Raw genomic sequence first — 19110 nt, forward strand, 5'->3', positions numbered from 1 at the left:
GCACCGTGGGGTCACAGAAAACGCGAATCGTGCTACTTAAACCGGGTCTTCGGTTGTCAAACGCGCCTCGAATACGCGCCGAAGGAATTCGTACGAGATTCGTGCCTTTTATTCTCGCCACTTATCAGTCAAACGCGTTCCTCGTGGGTGCAGCTTTCTCGAATTCCTTCATCGAACACTTTTCTCTTCGAACTTCTTCTCCGGACGCGCGTAAAATCCGAAGCGGCAATTTTTCGCGCCTATTCCGTTATTCCGTTCGTAGCGGCAAGAGGAATGCGTACCGTCGCTGCCGCGATTTCTCGAGACGGACTGCCGGTGGAAATGATTACTGATGATCGATTATCGAATCCTTAAACGGCCCCGCGGATGCGTGTATGGCGACAGCATTGATAGTGGGGTTAAGACGCATTTCCGTGCAAGCTAATTTCCACCGAGGTCCGAACGTTACACCGTCGAACACCCGACTGCCGTTACCAGCTGTTCCCTTTCAAAAATCAAGATCAAGTTAAACAGAGAAAGGTGGGGGATCTGTGGAGTATAGTTTGTACACCTATTTCAGGTGCACAGTTGTCGCTAGAGAAGGGAAGAGATAGCTCTTTCTTCGATGAGCTTTCGAGATTCCTAGAGATACGTCTGTGTACCGGTTATACTACGCTTGAGAGCATGTATTGCGCGCTCTCTTAATCGTTAATGATCACGAGTAATAAAAAAAATGATCAATTATATTGGAATTTTAATCGAGGCACATATAGTTACAGTTAAAATTGCAAATTTCTATAATAGATTTATTTCTATGATCTTAGTGTTGCTTCTAATCGTTAATGATCACGAGTAATAAGGAAAATGATAAATTATATTGGAATTTTAATCGAGGCACATATAGTTACAATTACAATTTCAAATTTTTATATTAGATTTATTTCTATTACCTTAGGGGTAAATTCGACCCCTTCGCCATCTATGCAGTAACGGCAGAAACTACTCAATAATTTACCAACTGCTGGATAAGCCAGCAGCTTATTGACTGCCGGTACTCCGGTAGGTTATCGAATAGTTTGGGACGTTTTGTATAGATAGCGCCAGAATCTGTCTTGAGTGGGTGGTATGGTAAATGAGAGGCAGGTAAAACAGGCACGATTATCAGACTGGCTGTGCTCGCTGCATGCAGATCTAATCTCATTTGTGGGTGTCTGGGACCCCCTAAATGATGACCCCTCGAAAACAAAGGCATGTCCAGTCTTCTCCATCTGTAGTCACTGATATTTGGCTAAGGGTCGCATCCTTTGAGGGGGTGGTAGTTGGGTTAATTCTGAACAACTTTTTCCTTTATGCGAATGCTGGATAAGGTTTAGTTTTTGAATTATTCGAGCAATAAGAGCGCGCAGAATGTTGTTCAAGCTTTCGAGATGTGCTGTTAAACTAAATAAACAAGAAATTGACTTACACCATTTTTGCAAGTTACAAAATGTAACATTTGGCTTTATATTTCAATTCTAGAAAAGTATGAACATCGCAAAATAGCGAAGTGTTATTCTGTAGTTCCAAACCCTCCATGATTATAAATCATAATAATGCAAAAAATGAAAAATGTATTAAAAATATTAGACTTTAATGGTACACGAAGATTCATATTTACAAGAGTCGCTCGTTAAAGGGTCGCTTTCGCGTTCTCGAATTTCGCGGTGACGGAAATCGGCGGCGATTTCGGTGATTGATGAAGTATCGCCGAAGAATTTCCTAATCGGTGATCAGGCCCTACTTGGCCTCATTATAAACGGGCAGAGTCAGCCGAACCACGGTTTTATCTTCGATCTGACGAGCTAGCCTTGTTAGCAAGCTGAACTATGGACTATTACATTTATCTAACCCGATCCACCGAAGTCTGAACAGCGTCGTTGGTTTTCTCGGTACGGCAGTGATGGATATTTCACGGTTAACGTCCTGACACTGTCGCACGTTGAACCGAAACCTAAACTGTCCTCTCTACCATGTCGATGATCCTTCCCTCTTTCACCATCTAAGAACTTGTTCTGCGAATCTTTAAACTCTCCCCATCCAATAATAACCCGGTCTTAATCATCCCCTATGAAATATAGAATCGTTTTCAATTCCATTCTTTCCCCATCGATATCCTATGACATCTATAATTACTTACAATCGACGATTAACCATCAATTTGAAACAATGATCGAGCATCTTCCATTAAAGAAAAGAGAAACTGTCTAGAGTGAAAGGAAAGGGTTAACGTTGTTCTAGGAAATGATCCTGTAAGGACAGTTTCCGATGTCGCGACTCGGCTGGAACGGTGGAGTCGTGGCGAGATAAAGCCAGAATTATGATGGTCTCCGTTTAAGACAATTAAGGTAGAACCGGTTAACAACACGTGTTACAACCAAAGCCCCCCTTCCCCGTATCTCTACTTCGGATTCATAACCTGGCGTCATGTCTTCTAACTAGGCTCGCTTAAGCTACCCTCATCGTCGGTGAAATAATTGTCCAGAATTCAGCGAACCAAAGTACCCTCACCGTTGACAATAATATATCCATCGGTTCTACGTTACGCGGATAAAGTTTAGTCGTTTAGTCGCGTGTCGAGCAACTGTTGCTTAGGTGGACAATAATTGTTCGACGGAGGATCCGAGGTAGATGAAGAGATAGCTACTATGCCAGTTCGACGATGTCATTTGTTACCTGTTATATCAGATCTATTGCGCATGCGCGTTGCGTACGCGCAGAAGGTTCAAAATTGTCAGCCTGATGAACGCTTCCGAAAATTTTCGAAATGGATCAATTTGGAAAATTCTTACCGAACGTTTCTGGATTTCTGAGCTTCTCAAAATTCGATTTCTATCGATTTCTTATCGGCTTCTAAAGATCTAGAGCAGCTTCCAAAGGAGAGAATTGAGAATTTTTTAATCAGATATTTAAAAATCTTCTTCTGTATCTATTAAGATGTACTTGGAAGGAATTTTAAACACCTACAGTAGTTCCCAAAAGATAAGGATCAATCTTTATATCCGTTCCCAGTGGAAACGACTTTTAAAGCCAGAAACAAACTCGAAGAGGACGAGATTTGAAGGGAATGAGCTCGATAAGTGGTACACCGAGATTTTGAGTATTTTTTTCGGCTCCTTTGGTGTGGTACCTGATCCAGCAGACAACGTGGAAAGTAAACTGGATTACGATGACCGTGTCTGCTTTCTCGGAGGGCCAGTTTTACCGAGAACAGAGTCAAAGGCCATGTTTAGATGAAAAACTGGTTTACAATTTTGATCACGTGCCTGACACGAAAAAGAAACTTATTACAGGCTAGAAAAGAAGCAACTCTCCTCTATCGTTCATATATCTCGAAACGATAGATGTGGTACGTAGATAAGGTAGAAATAAATTCTATTTTATAGTTCCAAAAAAAAAGAAGAAGAAAGAAAGAAATTCATGAATCTACCTTTACGTTTGTGGATATAATTCATTCATGGCATAGAGGAGTAACGCAATGGTCGTTTTAAATGGATTTTATGGACTTAAACCGGGAACGATTTAATCCTGTTTATTTGCTAGATTTCTTGAAAACAATTTAATCATCCTGTTTCAGAATTGTCCGTACGACGAGAATATCGTGTTTCAAGAAATTTCTAAAAATTACCCCCTTTTGTGCTCTGAATATAAGGGTTGAAATTATATAAGAAACTTAGACCTGTTCAGCCTCTCGGCTCGAAAATGAAGATCATAAATTAGAAGGATAGATTCTTTTTTTCACCTGCTCTTCCCATCGAGAAAGACCCACATCACGTTTCGTGTATTAATAACTCGGTCGTATCGTTCGTGGGTCGGAATGCGTGGTAAAACGATTGTCATCGTGTGACACGACGGATTCCTTTGCAGCATGCCAAAAATCCCTTGAATCATTGTTGATCTCTCGATGCTACTCTAGTAGCAGTGTTTTGACTTCTCTATGGATCGCAAGGGATTCAAACGAATTTCTCTTTCCATTTCGTTTACTTTTTACTAATCAACCGGCAGTTGGATCGTTTTTTAAAAAATTAATTTTTCCTAGAAATCGTGATGGAAGATTGTAATTTTAAGGAATAGGGAATTTTTTTTCATCATCTTCCGATGGTGTGAAAGTAAGATCGGTAGATCGAACGTCTTAATTCGCGAAAGGTTTTACAGCTCGCGGCGGTCGAATGAGCAAGACGAATTGCTAGCGATTTGCATTTAAGCACGAGATAAACTAGACCCAGGAGCAAATTAATCCGTCGTTTCATTCCTGCGAGTAGAATTGAACTAACACCGGGGGAATACTAGACTCTAGATTGGCTGGATGAAAAAAGAAAGCAAACGTTTAACGTTTTCGTAACGCCGTTCGGTTGCCTCGCCTTTAACCGTGCTAGATATCTTCTCGATTATTTCGTAGATTTCTGAAAGTCACGGAATCACAGCCTGATTGCAGCGTTCGAGTAAATTGAACTTAACTAAGATACACGATGCAAGACTTTCGAATACGAAACGAGCAATAATTTTCTGTCAGGCTCGAAACATTTCTCTATCTAATTTTTATACAATTCTCTGTTTCAATGATCAACATTTATTCGAACCCCCGATGACTCACGCGTTAGTAATCAACGAACTAGAGAACAGTGATTTTCCTTAGTTCAATCGAAAGGATTGTTTATCAAGTTCCGAACGTATGAATTATTTAAACATTTAATATTCATATCCAATCCCGTCGACTTTGTAAGTACCGTTAAAAGCGTCTCTAATTGCAGCACCGTGTAATCATATTTCGGATAAAACATCGGTATCTTGATTAATAACTATCATTAAACCCTCTCGATATTTCGTATTCAATATTTACCCGTCGATTTAGAAATACCCGTTGTGGCTGGATAAAACATCTGCGTATCACGGTGATATCGTTAGCATCGTTTTAATTGCCCTCATATTTTTACCCTTCTAATTACAGAGTGGTAAATCGCTCTACCATCGTATGATTTTCATGTACTCGGTACTTATAAATTCAAGCCACCTTTTCTATTTGACAATATTTCAACGGGCGTGTCTTAACGAAACTCGTTCAACTATCGGGACACTGGTATCGATATCGCGTGTCAATTAAGCGTGACAAGTGCGACAGAAAACAGCGCGAGAATTAAGCGCGACGATGTGAAAAGTATACGTGGGCGAGCATTCGTGCTCGTGACACGAGGCAGTACTTGCTGAACGCAGGTGTCGATTCTTTTTCATTTCTTTTTTCTTTTTTTTTTTTCTTCTTCTGCCGTGATATTCCTGTTGGCAAGTCATTACGATCGTTCATGCCGATGATGACGTTTAATCGGTTTCGTGCACGGCTTCCGGTCTTGCCGTTTCCTCGTCGACAAAAAACTGGATTCGTTTTATATCTGTTCGACTATTCTTAATTACTATCCTACTTTGTTAGATGTTTTTTAAATAACTTGCCAGAGGCAATTTGTTCGGAATCCGAGTGTCGCGGAGGGCAGGTTCGAAATTCCAGCATACGGTGACACGGAAACACGAATGCTCGGCGATGAATCAATTCCCGAATGAATTCGTGTGTTCCTCGGTAACGGGCCGTCCGACCTAACCCGGATAGATTCACACCTGTACGCGTGGGCGTAGCTCAGTTTATCTCGAAAGCGAAACATTATTCTGACGGCGTTCGCCCCGTCGATTATAAGAATCTTTATGTAGTAAAGAAAATTCGATGGAAGGGACAGGTTGATTCATTTCGAGATCGTACCGTTCGATTGCATCCCAGTGTTCGCTGTAATACGATTAATAAATTTGTACCAGCCTCGATTTTGGGGTCAGATTAAATTCTTTTTATTTCCAACACGCGTGCTGTGGGAATTTTCTTTGATAAATAAAGGAAATAACGAGATTTAAAAAATGCAGATGGGTTCGAGAAAATTGAATTATCTTCGCTTTTAAGAAACGGGATCGGCTAATTTATTTTCGTCGGAACGAATCAGAGCAATTGCGATGAGAAACCCGTCGATTCTCGGAATATTCTAAAAATCTAGGAAATTGTACGGTGTAATGAGAAAGTTCCTTGCGAACGGGGCGTGATCGCGAGGAAGAGCCGGTAAAGGAACCAGTTTGACAAAATTAATAAAAGGCCCGGGTTATCGGGCGTATCTGGCGCGGCTGGCGGAATACTTTAACCTGCGTTTAAGCGTTTTTAAATTGCCGTTGCCCGCGGAAAATTAATAAAAAGGGGGCGTTGTAATACCCGTGGAGCAGGGGAGCAGCGTCGGGGAAAAAGGAGGCTGCCACGTTTAATAATCCTCTTTATCCCGATATCTTACAAGGTGTACCGAAATTTTTCAGTGGAAATTTCGTGGTGGAAAATTCATGCCTCGAAAAAAAGGGAATTTCTCCGGGCACGAATACGTCGATTACAGTTATAATCGTAATTTAGTGGACATAATCATGGCGGGACCGACGAGCGACGGTCGTTCCTTTGACGCGTTGATATTTCATCGGTCCATGGACGCGATGTAATTATATTTGACTCGACTGGGTAACGATTACAGCACGTGCACGTTATTATTTCGCCTTGAATTATTCATGGACGGGGCCAGGGGAACCGACAGGCTAGCCGATATCGGTGAGCCACCTCGTTGTCCATCTATCCGCTCCGGAATCAATCTCGCCGATATTATTGAGCTGTTATTATCGCGCTTTTTCCGGTACGCGTTCCTTGAAATAAGATGTCGAAGATATACAAGGAAACGGTCGATCTCTCCATCTCCTGGAAGAAGCTCCAGGCTCCTCTTGTTCTGACTTCCGACAGGTGAAGAGTTTCCCAGGTGACCATTTATTTAAAAAAAAGAATTGCAGTTTGAAGTATTTTAATGAAAATTTGAAGAGTTTCTTAAGCTGGAAATGAAGCATTAATATTACATCGATCTGATCCGATATCAATCGACGTTGTCCGATTATTTACGCACGCCTTGTTATTCGTCCAATGAATTATTCGATCTTCTGGCTGATCGGGCCAGAGATTTATCATCGAGATGACTCGGAGGCCCTGTAATTTCGTGCCTTTCTTTTTAACTGCCACGTTCGAACGAACGAACGTTAGCGACGTTTAGGAGGGAAACCGGTGGTTTTCGTCGTAATTAAGCGTAATTAACGGGAACAGTTAAGGAATCTGTTGAAATTCGTGTTCAACGCCTCCTCGTTTAACCTCCACATTTTTTACCTGCCTTTTTCATTATCGTTCCAAATATTACTCATCCGTTAAATCATTTCTATTATTATTTTCAACGAAACAAGAGAATAATTGAAGATTTTTGCGATATCGTTGGAATGAAATTAAGAAGACAGGTTTCTGATAATGACCTCCTTAATGATCTATCCTCTTAAACGAGCGATACATTGGCGTTAAACGACCCACTTTCCACGGGAAATTATTTTGACAAGTTGATTATAACCTCGGCCCACGAGGGACCCCACCCACTTTCCTCAGGAACGCAACGAAAAACTAAATTTCGATCCTTTCCATTCCGATGGACCACTTACACGCGTCATAATGGTTTTCGTGTACACCTGCTTAATATACGGTCTCAAAGATGCTTCGCCTTAAAATCCCTTCATTTTTCACCCCTTTTTGTAGCCCGAACCACGGCTTACCCCGAGGTAACATAAAAATACATATTTACAAAAAATTGTATGTTGATTAATTCGAGGTAGAGGAGGGTTTCCTCAACAATTCCTCCAATTTCGATTCATTCGTAAACTTGAATATACCAAACAAAGGATACAGATTCACTTTATCCCACGGGATAGCGGGTATAATCCCGATGAAAAACGCGTCCCATTCAGTCGTTCGATATTTTCTACCGGTATGAAAGTGGCCATCTTCGTTGCAACGTGCCATGCTCCGCTATTCGCTTCCAATCTAAAGTCACCCCGTTCACAATGCGGCGGGATTTTTCTTCTTTTTTTTTTCGGGTCGTTTTGCTTGAATTGATCGCGGATTCCCAGCGAGTAATCCTTCCTGTTGGCCAGGATCTGTTCGCTGGTAATGAAGGCTGGCTTTTTCAAGACGGGGCCCCGGAGTTGCCAGGTTAGCCTTCGTGGAAGCCTTTTTGCCGCCGCGTGGGCATGAAGATGTAACCTCTTCGTGGCCGCGGCGCAATAACGAAGGGAATCGCGATACCCGAACAGAGATAGGTCTATGGTGATGAATGCTAGCATGCCTGCAGCATGGCGCTATCAATGGCATCTCCACCGGCTACTCGCTGCTCCGACCGATTGCAAGTCATTCCCTTCGTTCGAACGTTTGTCGTTCCTGCATCCTACGACCGAGAGACACCGGCTCTTACCGGGAACCTGGCTGAAATCATAAGCCTAAGGTGTGGCTGGACCACACTGTCTGGCTCTCTTGAATCGAGTACCTTCGCGTTACGGGAATGAGGCTCTACTTGATATTATTCGCCATTTTTTCATATTTTATTGTGGGAATGTTGAGGTGTAGGGATTCAGGTGCATGGAGCAACGGGTTTGTTATTTATGACGAGAGATTTTCCGAACTGGAAAATTCAAAAAATTATGAAACTTTGCGAATGTGTAGATGAAAGATGAAAGATATTTGTTGCCTCGGTAATAGGCAACATACATTTTAACAAAATTACCTCGATAAAATTTATAATTTTAAATAAGAAACTGGGAGCCAGTCAATCAGCTTGAAAAAATACTATACATCAAGGCAAACAACTTTTGCTCAAGTTTTTCGGTACCTCCAATGGTTTCGAAGAAAGAAAAAAAAGTATGTAAAATGGTCGAAATTTTTTGGATGATTTTCACCTCCTTAACGAAAATAGCATTTTAATCAGGAGAACATCCCTTAAATATTCACAAAGTTTCATATTTTAATTCTCCGTGTTCGGGGTCATTCCTTATTAGCATAATACATCCAGAATGTCTGAAAATGTGATAGAGATACTCGAAACATTCCTACACAATTGATCCCGTACGAATTCTTCTTATGAAACTTTCAGCCACGAGCGAGCGGCATTTCACACCGCCTTAAATTGCAGCTATTACATAATTAGAAAGTGTTCGATCGTCGTTTGACCCGAATAATAATTAGCACCCGTCGACAAGGTGTATCCTCCTTCGGGCCTCTCTGTCGCGACGGTAAATTGCGACAGGCGATGCTTTTCCCTGTCGATCGAGCAATTAATACTTATAATCCAAATAGAGACCATAACCGCGGATCGAAATGTTCTTCAACGAGGCCCGGATGCCTTAACACCAGTCACGCCCCGCGGCTTTAAACTGTTGGTAGATGTGGGAGCGGTTTGTTTTAGACACGGGTCTAATGCACGGTTAAACCTGTAATCATCGGCGAACGAATGGGTGGGATCGAATATATCAGGGCAAACGAAACGGAATCGGAGAGACGTGAGGACGGTTGTTCGTTTTTCTTCTCTGACTAAATGTGGGGTGAGACTTGAATGAAAATTTGATGAGACACCTTTCAACCGTGCGTATCGTTGCACAACGATACATCGACTGGAAAAATAGCTGGCTACCGTGTAATAAAGTGTGTGATCGGCAATGCATTGTTACCACGCACTGTTTGCGAAAGAATGCGTATAGTCAGGTGTAATTCGCGTGGTCGGCAATATGTTCAAATATTTTACGCATCGCGTAAGATTGCGAATATATTTGTCTGCCCCAAATTGTCCGCGAATTTTTTTGAACGATAATCTTACATCTCGCAGCGAAGGGAACCTTTATTTTCACCGCCGGATGTCGGTTAAATGGAAACACGTGTCTATTACACGTGTACCGTAATTCGCATGCGATGCACGAGGATTCGTTCTGTTTCGCGACTCTTCATTCTCACGTTCGACAGATAACGGTACGCTTAATAAGCCAGCAAATTGCGAACGATTACGCGGCACTTGGACAACAAAAAGGAAAAAATGAAAGGAACAATTCGTGGCGAACGATGCATAAAGCGATGCAAACTCACACGCTTGATTCACGACTGCATTCCGTAAATACCATCGGAGAAGGAATCAATTAAATTGTCGAGAGAAATTCGCGTGACGTTTCCCAGAAGTGAATTACAAACCTCACCAACGTCACTACCAAATGTTTTCCGATCATTAAATTCATTTACCAGTGTTTCCAACCGCTGTCTAATTAATCTCAAGCGTTCACCTCGAACGTCCATGGGAAATCTTCGTGTCTAATCGATTCTACGGATCCTATGCTAACATCTAATTAATCTTCTCACACCTATGGCTAACTATCGTTTTATCTGCTTGAAAATTTTAGTAGTAGAATCTGTTTGCAAAGATGTCTTTTGAAGAAGGTAGGGAAGGTAGGGTATAGAAAAAAATAGGAAAAAATATGGAAAGGATTGGGAAGAAGGGGAGGATAATTTACTGTTATGAATAGCGCAAATTATAGATCTCAGCTAGTTTGTGGCTTTTCTGTAGGAGGTCGCCTCTTAAGAAACGATTTCGCTATTTATTAATAGTTTTCTATTAACCCTTTTTCGTTGCACGATATAAGACTCGAACGATTACGTATAATCAACATAAATTATTTTGTAAAAACATAATTTCAATCGGTATTTAAAAAAAATGTGTATTTTTGACACGCACGATACGAGGACAATCACCGTTCATAATTCCAGGAATAAATTACCGTATAAGAGAAAAATTTGCAGAAAATGTAGTTAAACGATGTAATAAAGTGATATTACCTGTTATATTATCGAAAATTACCAGGAAATTAAACGCGATCTGAAATATCCGCTTTCTTCGAGCGAATGCAAAGCCTTGGGAGAAAAAAAGTTAATAACCGAGTAATAATTATCTTACAACACCTGTCATTTCTAACCGTTTTAACGCGTCTAATTTCACTTCTCACCTGACAAAAACGCCTTCCACTTGGTTGCTCTCCATTTCAAAAGTTAGCACATTCTCACAGCTCGAAACCATTTCGACCAGGTCTGCTCGATCGTATTTCCTTCTCCCATCGGCTTTACAAGATAATAAACGGCTATTAAGGAGAAAAAAAGGCCCGTTCCTGTTCCGCGAATCGAGCCTTCGAAACGTAAAAACTGGTGAAAAAAGGATCATTTCGAAGAGCCGATACTTTCGGCTACTTTGTGGCCCCGCCCACTGGACATCGTGAAATGAACAGGCTATTCATTAATGACCATTCATTATCACGATTATCAGCTTTCTACATGCTGAACGTTCGATTTCTTATGAATTTCCTCGGATACTGACATTTATACAGCACCTTCGGCTTCTGAAACTCACGGATCATCTAACTCGCTCTCACCTTTTTTCTTTGAACAACGTCCCGAGATGTTCTAATCGTATTTCTGCAAGACTTTCGTGACTCTATCGTCATCCTCCGGGGCGAACACAGTTTTGTGGTATGCTTTTTCACATTGGAACAAAGTGTTGGCTTGTAAATGCCGGCTGCAGTTTTGTTGAAGGTGATAATGCGGGGACCAAGCGAAATTGCCATCGCCTCGAGGTGCCATTTTTTAGAGTTTCTTCAAATTTTCAAGGCTGGGAGAGTTGAAGAATATTTAGAAAACGATTTGGTGGATCCAAGTTACTGAAATCTCGCGAGTCTTCTGTCGATCTTCCCTAGACAACATTCGGACAAGTGCATGCTAATTTGTCAGGTGTTCGAAGACCTATTAATTTATCCTTCTAAAACTGCCAATTTGTTCGAATATCGCGCGCAGTCGAGCAGAACATCGAGGATCAATTATAATTTTCTCGTAGTGGCCATTTTACGAGGGGACTTATTTCGAATCGTTCGCACGTCTATTTCGAACGATCCACCTTAGCGTGATATCGCTTTGTAAATTCTCCTTGATTGATTCCTTGGCGGAGAGGCTTGCCAGGCAAAAGGCAAATTGAAAGCTTTGTGCCCTAGAGGGGGGATGAAAATGAGGGTTCGCGAAATACGCCCCCCTCCGATGGTTGGAGCATTAACGCAAATTGTGGTCGAACGGTCTCTCGCGGTAGTTTCGCTGGTAACGAGTATTCAGGCAGGAATTAGGGGTTGGAAGAGACGTGAATGCAAACTAGCCACCAATCGAGTGTGTAATTTAGAGAACGTTAGAAAATATTAGCAGGTTGAGATCGGGATACGATTAGACTCGTGTGCGTGGAATACTTGAGAAATTATTTAAAATATTTTCTTAAAAAAAAAGAAAAAAAAAAAAATTCAAATTCAGAAGATTCACTGATCATATTTACACTCGAATAATTCCATTTAATTCCACGCATCCTTCAGCAACAACTAATCAAACATTGCAAAGAGCAAAAAGAGAAGGCACAATATAAAGAAGAAGAAGAAGAAGAGGCAACAAAGAATAATTCTCGAGGTAATACGTCCCTGCCAATCGTCGAAACTTCGTACCAGCTGTTATTCACAGAAACTATTAATTTATTCTGCAAGCGAGTTCTCTCTAAGTACGGTGTAAAACGCGCTCGAAGCTATAGGATCGTCCGGCGCGCCGGTGTAAGCGGCGATCGTACGCGGCGATACACATTGCCGAGGAGCGTGAGGTGCAGCCCCGGTAAACCGAGAAGGTGCGTTGTGTAGGTTGATTGCAGGGTGCCGCACGGTGTTTGCTTTATAAATCGTGGCCTGGTCCAGGGAACCGGAGGAGAAAACGGAAGGAACGACGCGAGGGGCTGGCGCGAGTCGCGATTGATATCGTTCCTGAAATTGGGTTATGATTTATCGGGATTTCAGTTCTCTCTTCCACCGGCCCCGTCCCTGCCCGATTGAATATCCTCTGCGAACAATCTCTTTCGTATTTTCTCCGCGAGTGTATATTTTCGAAATGATTTTTCATACGAACGTTGCAATAACCAGGGGTGGTTTGCAGTTTTTTCTAAAAAACCATTCGTTCTTTAACTAAAGCTTGAAAATGCTCGGAGATATTTTTCTTTTTTTTTTTTTCTTCTTTTCGTCGATCGCAAGCCACGTACAACGCACGTCCCTGTTTCCACTCCACGATACTTAGGTAATAACCCGGTAATGACGGGCTCCGTTCGAACGGATTACTTTTTCTTCGTTCGCGTGTAGGGCTGCAGAGCAAACACGCCAGCGTGGAAGATGATGATGATGATGATAATGATGATGATGACGATAATGATGATGACGATGATGAGGGTCTTCACGCAATCCGCGAACCCCGTACGCTCTATATACACACTTGCTACATATTTATACAGATCGGTTGGAGCCGATGAAAATTCCATCAACGCCGATTATTACGCGATACATACGTACGTAGATCGGCGTACGTGGCCGCGTGTTTGTTTGTTGAAATACCATGTACAACAGGCTAGAATATTCCTTCCCAACGGCCAACCAGACCGCGTATAATCGAACGGAATTAATTGAATTAATGCCTGGAAGGGTTGGCACCGATGATTTCCAGCTAAACTCTTTACCATCTCTCGACCACTCGAACCGGATGATTAATCGATTAATTTCCCTGGACTTCTGTCTCGTCGGGACGGTGTTTTACTCGGTTTGCCGGATATTATTATTATACAGTATACCTTAGCGAAGAACGACTTCGTGACTGTTTCCTTTTTTTCTTCATGCTGCCGAGGTAATTTTCGTGGTTGAATAAGAAGAGGGAGGGGTGAGCAAAAGTGGCTTGCATTCAGGAATTCTGGTGCGTGATAGCTCGCGAAGTCGCGTTCGTTCATCTTCGTTTATTGGAGCGAACGTATCATTACGGGGGGCAATTAATGTTCCCGACTCTCCGGTCTCGGCCAGCCCTTAATTGCCGGCTAATTACTTTGTAATGCCGATCTATTAATCTCCTTGTGTAATATCGGCTATCGGATACGTTTTAGCCAGCTTCGACCGTGATTCGAGCGTGTAATTCTTTAACGAGCTGAATCTCGTTTTCGCCAACAGAACAAACACGCTTCTATTCGATAGATCCTGTGGCTGGAAATCGCTTGTTCCCGACCGATAGATAATTATCTTTAATCGAACGGTAGACCCTTACGCGTCGATAGAAAGCCTTATTGAAATTGGGAATTCTTTCTGGTCGTTGAAATACGAGCCATTGTTTGACTCTTATCACCGATTCAGAAACTCTCTTTCGTAACTTCTAATTTACTAAATGTGAACGTTTAAACTTTCGTTTAATGTTCGACGAGTCACGTTGCGCCGGAGTTTATTGGTATTGCCTTCGGGTTACGGGTGATCTACGCCACGAATTTAATACGAGAAAAGGGAAAGCTTTCACGAAATTATCACCCCCCGTTGAATTACCCTAAGTAGATGACCATTTCATAGAAATTTCTGTAGAAGAGCAAGGGTCACCTGAATCTCTTCGGCAAGTAGTTTTGCCGGTTGACTGCCACTGGTCTGCAAGGTACCGCCCCCTTGTTTGAGAAACTAAGAGACCCAAGCATGCCTGCACGGTTTCACGGCCTGCACCCTCTTTCTTCCGCCATCGGAATTCACCTTCCACCCAACTCTTTCCCTCCGACCAGTGATCCTTTATCGTCTCTCCCTTTTCTCCCCCGCGCCAGCAGGTTCTCGTTCCTCCCTTCAGCGTTAGCCAGCTTCGTCCTCCCTTCTGATCGTATAGCCTCGAAGAGGAAGAAGAAGAAGAAGAAGGTGTGCTGGTTCGCGAGGTGGCCGGTAGTTAGCACTCCATTACACATGGTTACCTATCATCAGAGCACGCCAGCCACACGATTTCCTCCCCGGGCCCCATGGATATTCATGGACCATAAGCAACGTGTTTCGTGGACGCGGAGGGTCCTCGGGACACGGCCACTTGCCCGATAATCGATTATAATTGCCTTATCGATCCACCTATTTCCGTGCTTTTCGGCCAAGACAACAGCGGAGCCGATGATTTTCTTTTCACCTTTCATCCCTCTTCTTGATAAAGGACTTCCACTTGTCTAATTGCACGTTTACCTGAGATTCTTATCAATGAATTATCGACCAACGTGGGTTGGACGTGAAATTTTATAAAATTCGAGGTTTCACGGTGAAACCGTGTCGATTCTGATTTACGTCGATCATCGACAACGATGTTGAACGCGAGTCCATTGGAAAGTATATGTACGTCCGCTTAACTTGGCCATCGGCTACCCCTCGTAATTGGCCGTTTCTTTTTTTTTTTTAATTGATAAACGTCCGCTGTCACGGGACGATACGAGGCCAGTCGCGTTTCAATTATAATTAAACGGAAGAGTAAGCGATTCTGGAAGCCTACTGGCCCGAGAATCGGTTCGAGGAGGGATAATTCTGTCGTCGAAAGTGGGGCTAATTGCCAGCGTAATTAACGCAGACCGGTGTGATGCAATGTGCTCGCAAGCACTTATGGTTATTCATGACTGGCATAAACAACCGGCGTCGTACGTGGTTTAACGGACAACGTCCAGCTCCTAATTGAAATCGAGGCTGGATAATTAGCCTTAAACTCGTTCACGGTTTACTTTATTGTCTTGTTGTTACTACTTTTTGGTCGTGCGTATCAGAAATTTCTTCAGCTGAGACAGCGTAATTTATTAATGATTCTATCTTGGTTCTTTTTATTGGATCATTCACCTGTTATTCTTTATTTTTTTATTGAATTAAGATATTGAAAGAAGATTGATGATTATACAGTGATAACTTAATCTAGTCATTGAAGTCATTATTACGGGATTAATTTAATCTTTACGATTTTTATTATACAATTTAAAAAGCCTCCCTGTGTTTCCACAAATAAAACAGAATTTATTAATTGTAATTTAATTAAATATTGTGCCATTTTCATTATTTTAACATTAACCCGTTTGAATTACAGGGATTAGCGCGCGCTTTGCGCGGACCCCCTGATGAGTCACGTGACATACGTCACTAGTCAACATGGACGATTCACCCGCGTCGGTCGCGAACCTGTTAATCAATCTCGATATATCCGTTAATATCTCACGCATCTCAATGATAAAGTTGTTAAATACGTTTCTAATAAGTAAAAAGAATCTGTCTCGCGTCGAACATATACGTAATTTACAGTGATGTGGTTGAAGAGAACTTTGATGAAAAGATTTCAACACGCCTGATCGAACGACAAACATGGTACGTATGTAAATTAAATGTTAAATGCCTAGTAATTACGACAATATCCTTCTTGATATGTTAAACACATAATCGATACCATTGGTAAATATCTATTACATATATTCATGTAAATAGTTTCACCTTTTTTGTCTCGATTGATTACAGTCGGAGAATTTTTACTTGAGAATCTCTCGAGAGCAAACCGTACAGACAGGAAACAACGATGAATGTAATAGATGCATTGCGTGTGCCGTGGTTTCATTGGATCTTGCGTGTATCAACGAGTTAGCGAACACTTAATGCAGCGTCTTTGTAAGTAAACATTCCCTTCTTTAAATTGCGGCTGAAAACGAGACCTGCCATGGCAATCTGTTGCCTCCAAGCAGGGAAAAAAGAAGGATGCTTCTAAAGTAATTTCTGACCGCGAATTAAACTACCTTATGGTACAATTTAATGCAAATCGTATTCATTTAATGATTAATCGCTTGTATATCGATGTTTGTGAAAGAATTATCCTTCTTGGCCTAGTATGAAATTTTCCAAGTATGAATCTACGGTCGCACGAATCACATAACCTCAAATGCTAATGATAACTATTCGATCTACATATTATTGAATATACGGATTGACGTAGAGATAAGCTAGCATGAACGTTAATTATTAATAGATTTTTAAAATTATTTATTTAACAATAGGCGTTCCTAGTATTTAATTGATTTTATTCAAAAAATTGACGATCTCTTCTCGCTATCGATCCGTGTATCTCGCTACCGCTCTCCCCTATACCTTGATGGTATTTCTTAGCGAGGAGAAAAATCGAGTGCGAACACGGCCGATCAATTTGCCCTAAAGAGTCGTTAATTTTCGGTCGATGCCCTCCTACTATCTCGGTGCTTGTCGAAAATTATATTTCGCGGAGGATCAGGATAAAACCAGTCGAAGGGACGAGGAGGTGGTTTGTAGCACATAATAAGCCCGATCGGGCCCCTTTAATGAGCCATAATGGGCCAGCAAGTATGCGTAATCGTCGATGATGGCCTCGAACATGATTCCATCTCGTTCACCCTTCATTCGATCCCTCGCGGACCTCTCTCTTTATATTGTACCCTCTTGTTGCTCTACGGATTCAAGCAGGTACCTTACTTACATACATTGTACGAGCATCGGTAATGACTCTGTGTCACCTAATTTCCCCCAATTACTTTCGTATTCGTTCGATCGCCGGTGGGATATCGACCGCGATTACAGAACACTACGATAATAACACGAGCCGAGTAACAATTTCAAGAGATTTCACGAGATTGTCTCGTCCTGTCGTTTGCGATTAAAAAGCGGATCGGTTGATCGGTATTCTTTTCCTCCCTTTTCCTCTTATATCGCCTACTGGCATCTGTATTTTCGGAATTTTCTTTGATATTTTTGATAAGCAACAACGTTTGCCTTTTTTGATTATCACGATGAAAGCTTGTAAATTTTTATTCATTCGCAAAATTTAATTTTGCTCGAATCGAATTATCAGAACTTCGAAGCTTCACTGGGTACCATTTTTCTTTAGGCTCGTTTAGGCGAATCTACTTTCAGGATCGCGGAACTTAACGTCGCGTCGTCATGCGGTCATTTAAACTTATTTACTTACCGAGGCAAAACGGTGCTCAGCCTCGTTTACGGCTTTTCTCTTCCCTCCTGCTTGCCGCAACGTTCGAGCTTGCGAATCAATTTAATCGGGCCGTCGGTTGTTCCGAGAAAATCATAGGTGCTGGCCGGTTATTTAAGATACGGAGACCGCGAATCGTCAGTGACTCTCAGTCGGCGCCAAGGAAACTCCATTTTTTCCTCGCTAACATAGCACATTTCTTTGAAGTTTTCCTTTAGAATGTTGTATTTCAAAGAGACGGGACGGAATTCTTACGATTCTTTGTCCGAATTCTGGACCGGAAGCGCTATTACTCCGATATTACTAGCTTATTATAATTGTAACGTGTAATGGATACGCGAGCAACGAGCCTTGACAATGGGAATCAACTCACAATGCAGAAAATACGAGAGGTTGCCCTTGGGGGAGATCACAAAACCTTCCTCCCTTTTCACATCGGAACGGCCCTGTAGCTCGACGAATAAATGGCCTGATTAAGCACGCCATTTTGCCTGTAATGTAATCTTTAAGCGTACGTCGACTTCTCTCCTTCCCATTGTACCCCGTACGCGATGTCTCGTCGATCATTTCTAAGGATTAGGGCTGGACACCTTTTGTATACAATTATTATTCATATTTCGGTCGTTGGTTGTAGACTTCCCTCTTGAAATTATATTTTTAAAAAATTTTTCTATTCACTCGTTGATTCAATCAATTTTACTTTGGTCTTAATTCATTTAGCAATCCCTAATTCTCTTCTTAATTTTGATTTTAAGGGATGAAGGATATTGGTTCATCAAATTGCTTAGTTTCATTAGGAATTTCTGAAAAATTAGCTCCGAAATAGTTGCTTTAATTATTCTACTGTGTCTGACCGCGAATCCATTTCTACTGCGGCTACCCGTTAAATAGCGCCATTGTCGCCTACTTTATCCAATTACATTTCCTATTGTGCTCGTACAAAGAGCCACAAACGAAAGGATCAATTTCGTCGAATATTTTTTATTTCCAATCTCTTCTTGCTTCTCGAAAGGAAGAAAAAAAGCGATGAAAGACGAAATCGAAAAGTCGCGAACACATCGGAGTCTCGTAGGATTTTTCGGTTAAATTCGAGCGGAAGGAACGCGACCGGGAAAAAGAGTTCATTGTTGCGAAGGGTTTCAAACAATACGCGATACAATGGCGACAGGATTCGTCGATTGTTGCGACTACGGCCATTATTTTTCTTTTCTTCCATTATATTTTCGCGCGGCGACAATGCACTCTAACGAATCGTCGAGCGTTTTAATTCCGAAATAACGGATTTTCGTGTAACCTTTCGCTCGATTTTTCTGTTTTTTTTTTTTCTCCCGAAGAAA

At 41.7% G+C, this 19110-nt stretch overlaps 1 protein-coding gene across 1 annotated transcript in view; it reads left to right on the plus strand.

Annotated features, from left to right (window-relative positions):
- Nmnat (nicotinamide mononucleotide adenylyltransferase) overlaps window positions 1-16099 on the plus strand; it is a 36347-nt gene extending 20248 nt beyond the window's left edge. The window contains exon 5 of the mRNA XM_034323741.2: window positions 15863-16099. Coding sequence (XP_034179632.2) covers window positions 15863-15869 — 7 coding nt within the window. The 3' untranslated portion in view covers window positions 15870-16099. The remainder of the gene's footprint in view (window positions 1-15862) is intronic.
- Window positions 16100-19110: the final 3011 nt, after the last annotated feature.

Source organism: Osmia lignaria, chromosome 11 (assembly GCF_051020975.1).
Source record: "Osmia lignaria lignaria isolate PbOS001 chromosome 11, iyOsmLign1, whole genome shotgun sequence".
Taxonomy (NCBI): Eukaryota; Metazoa; Arthropoda; class Insecta; order Hymenoptera; family Megachilidae; genus Osmia; species Osmia lignaria.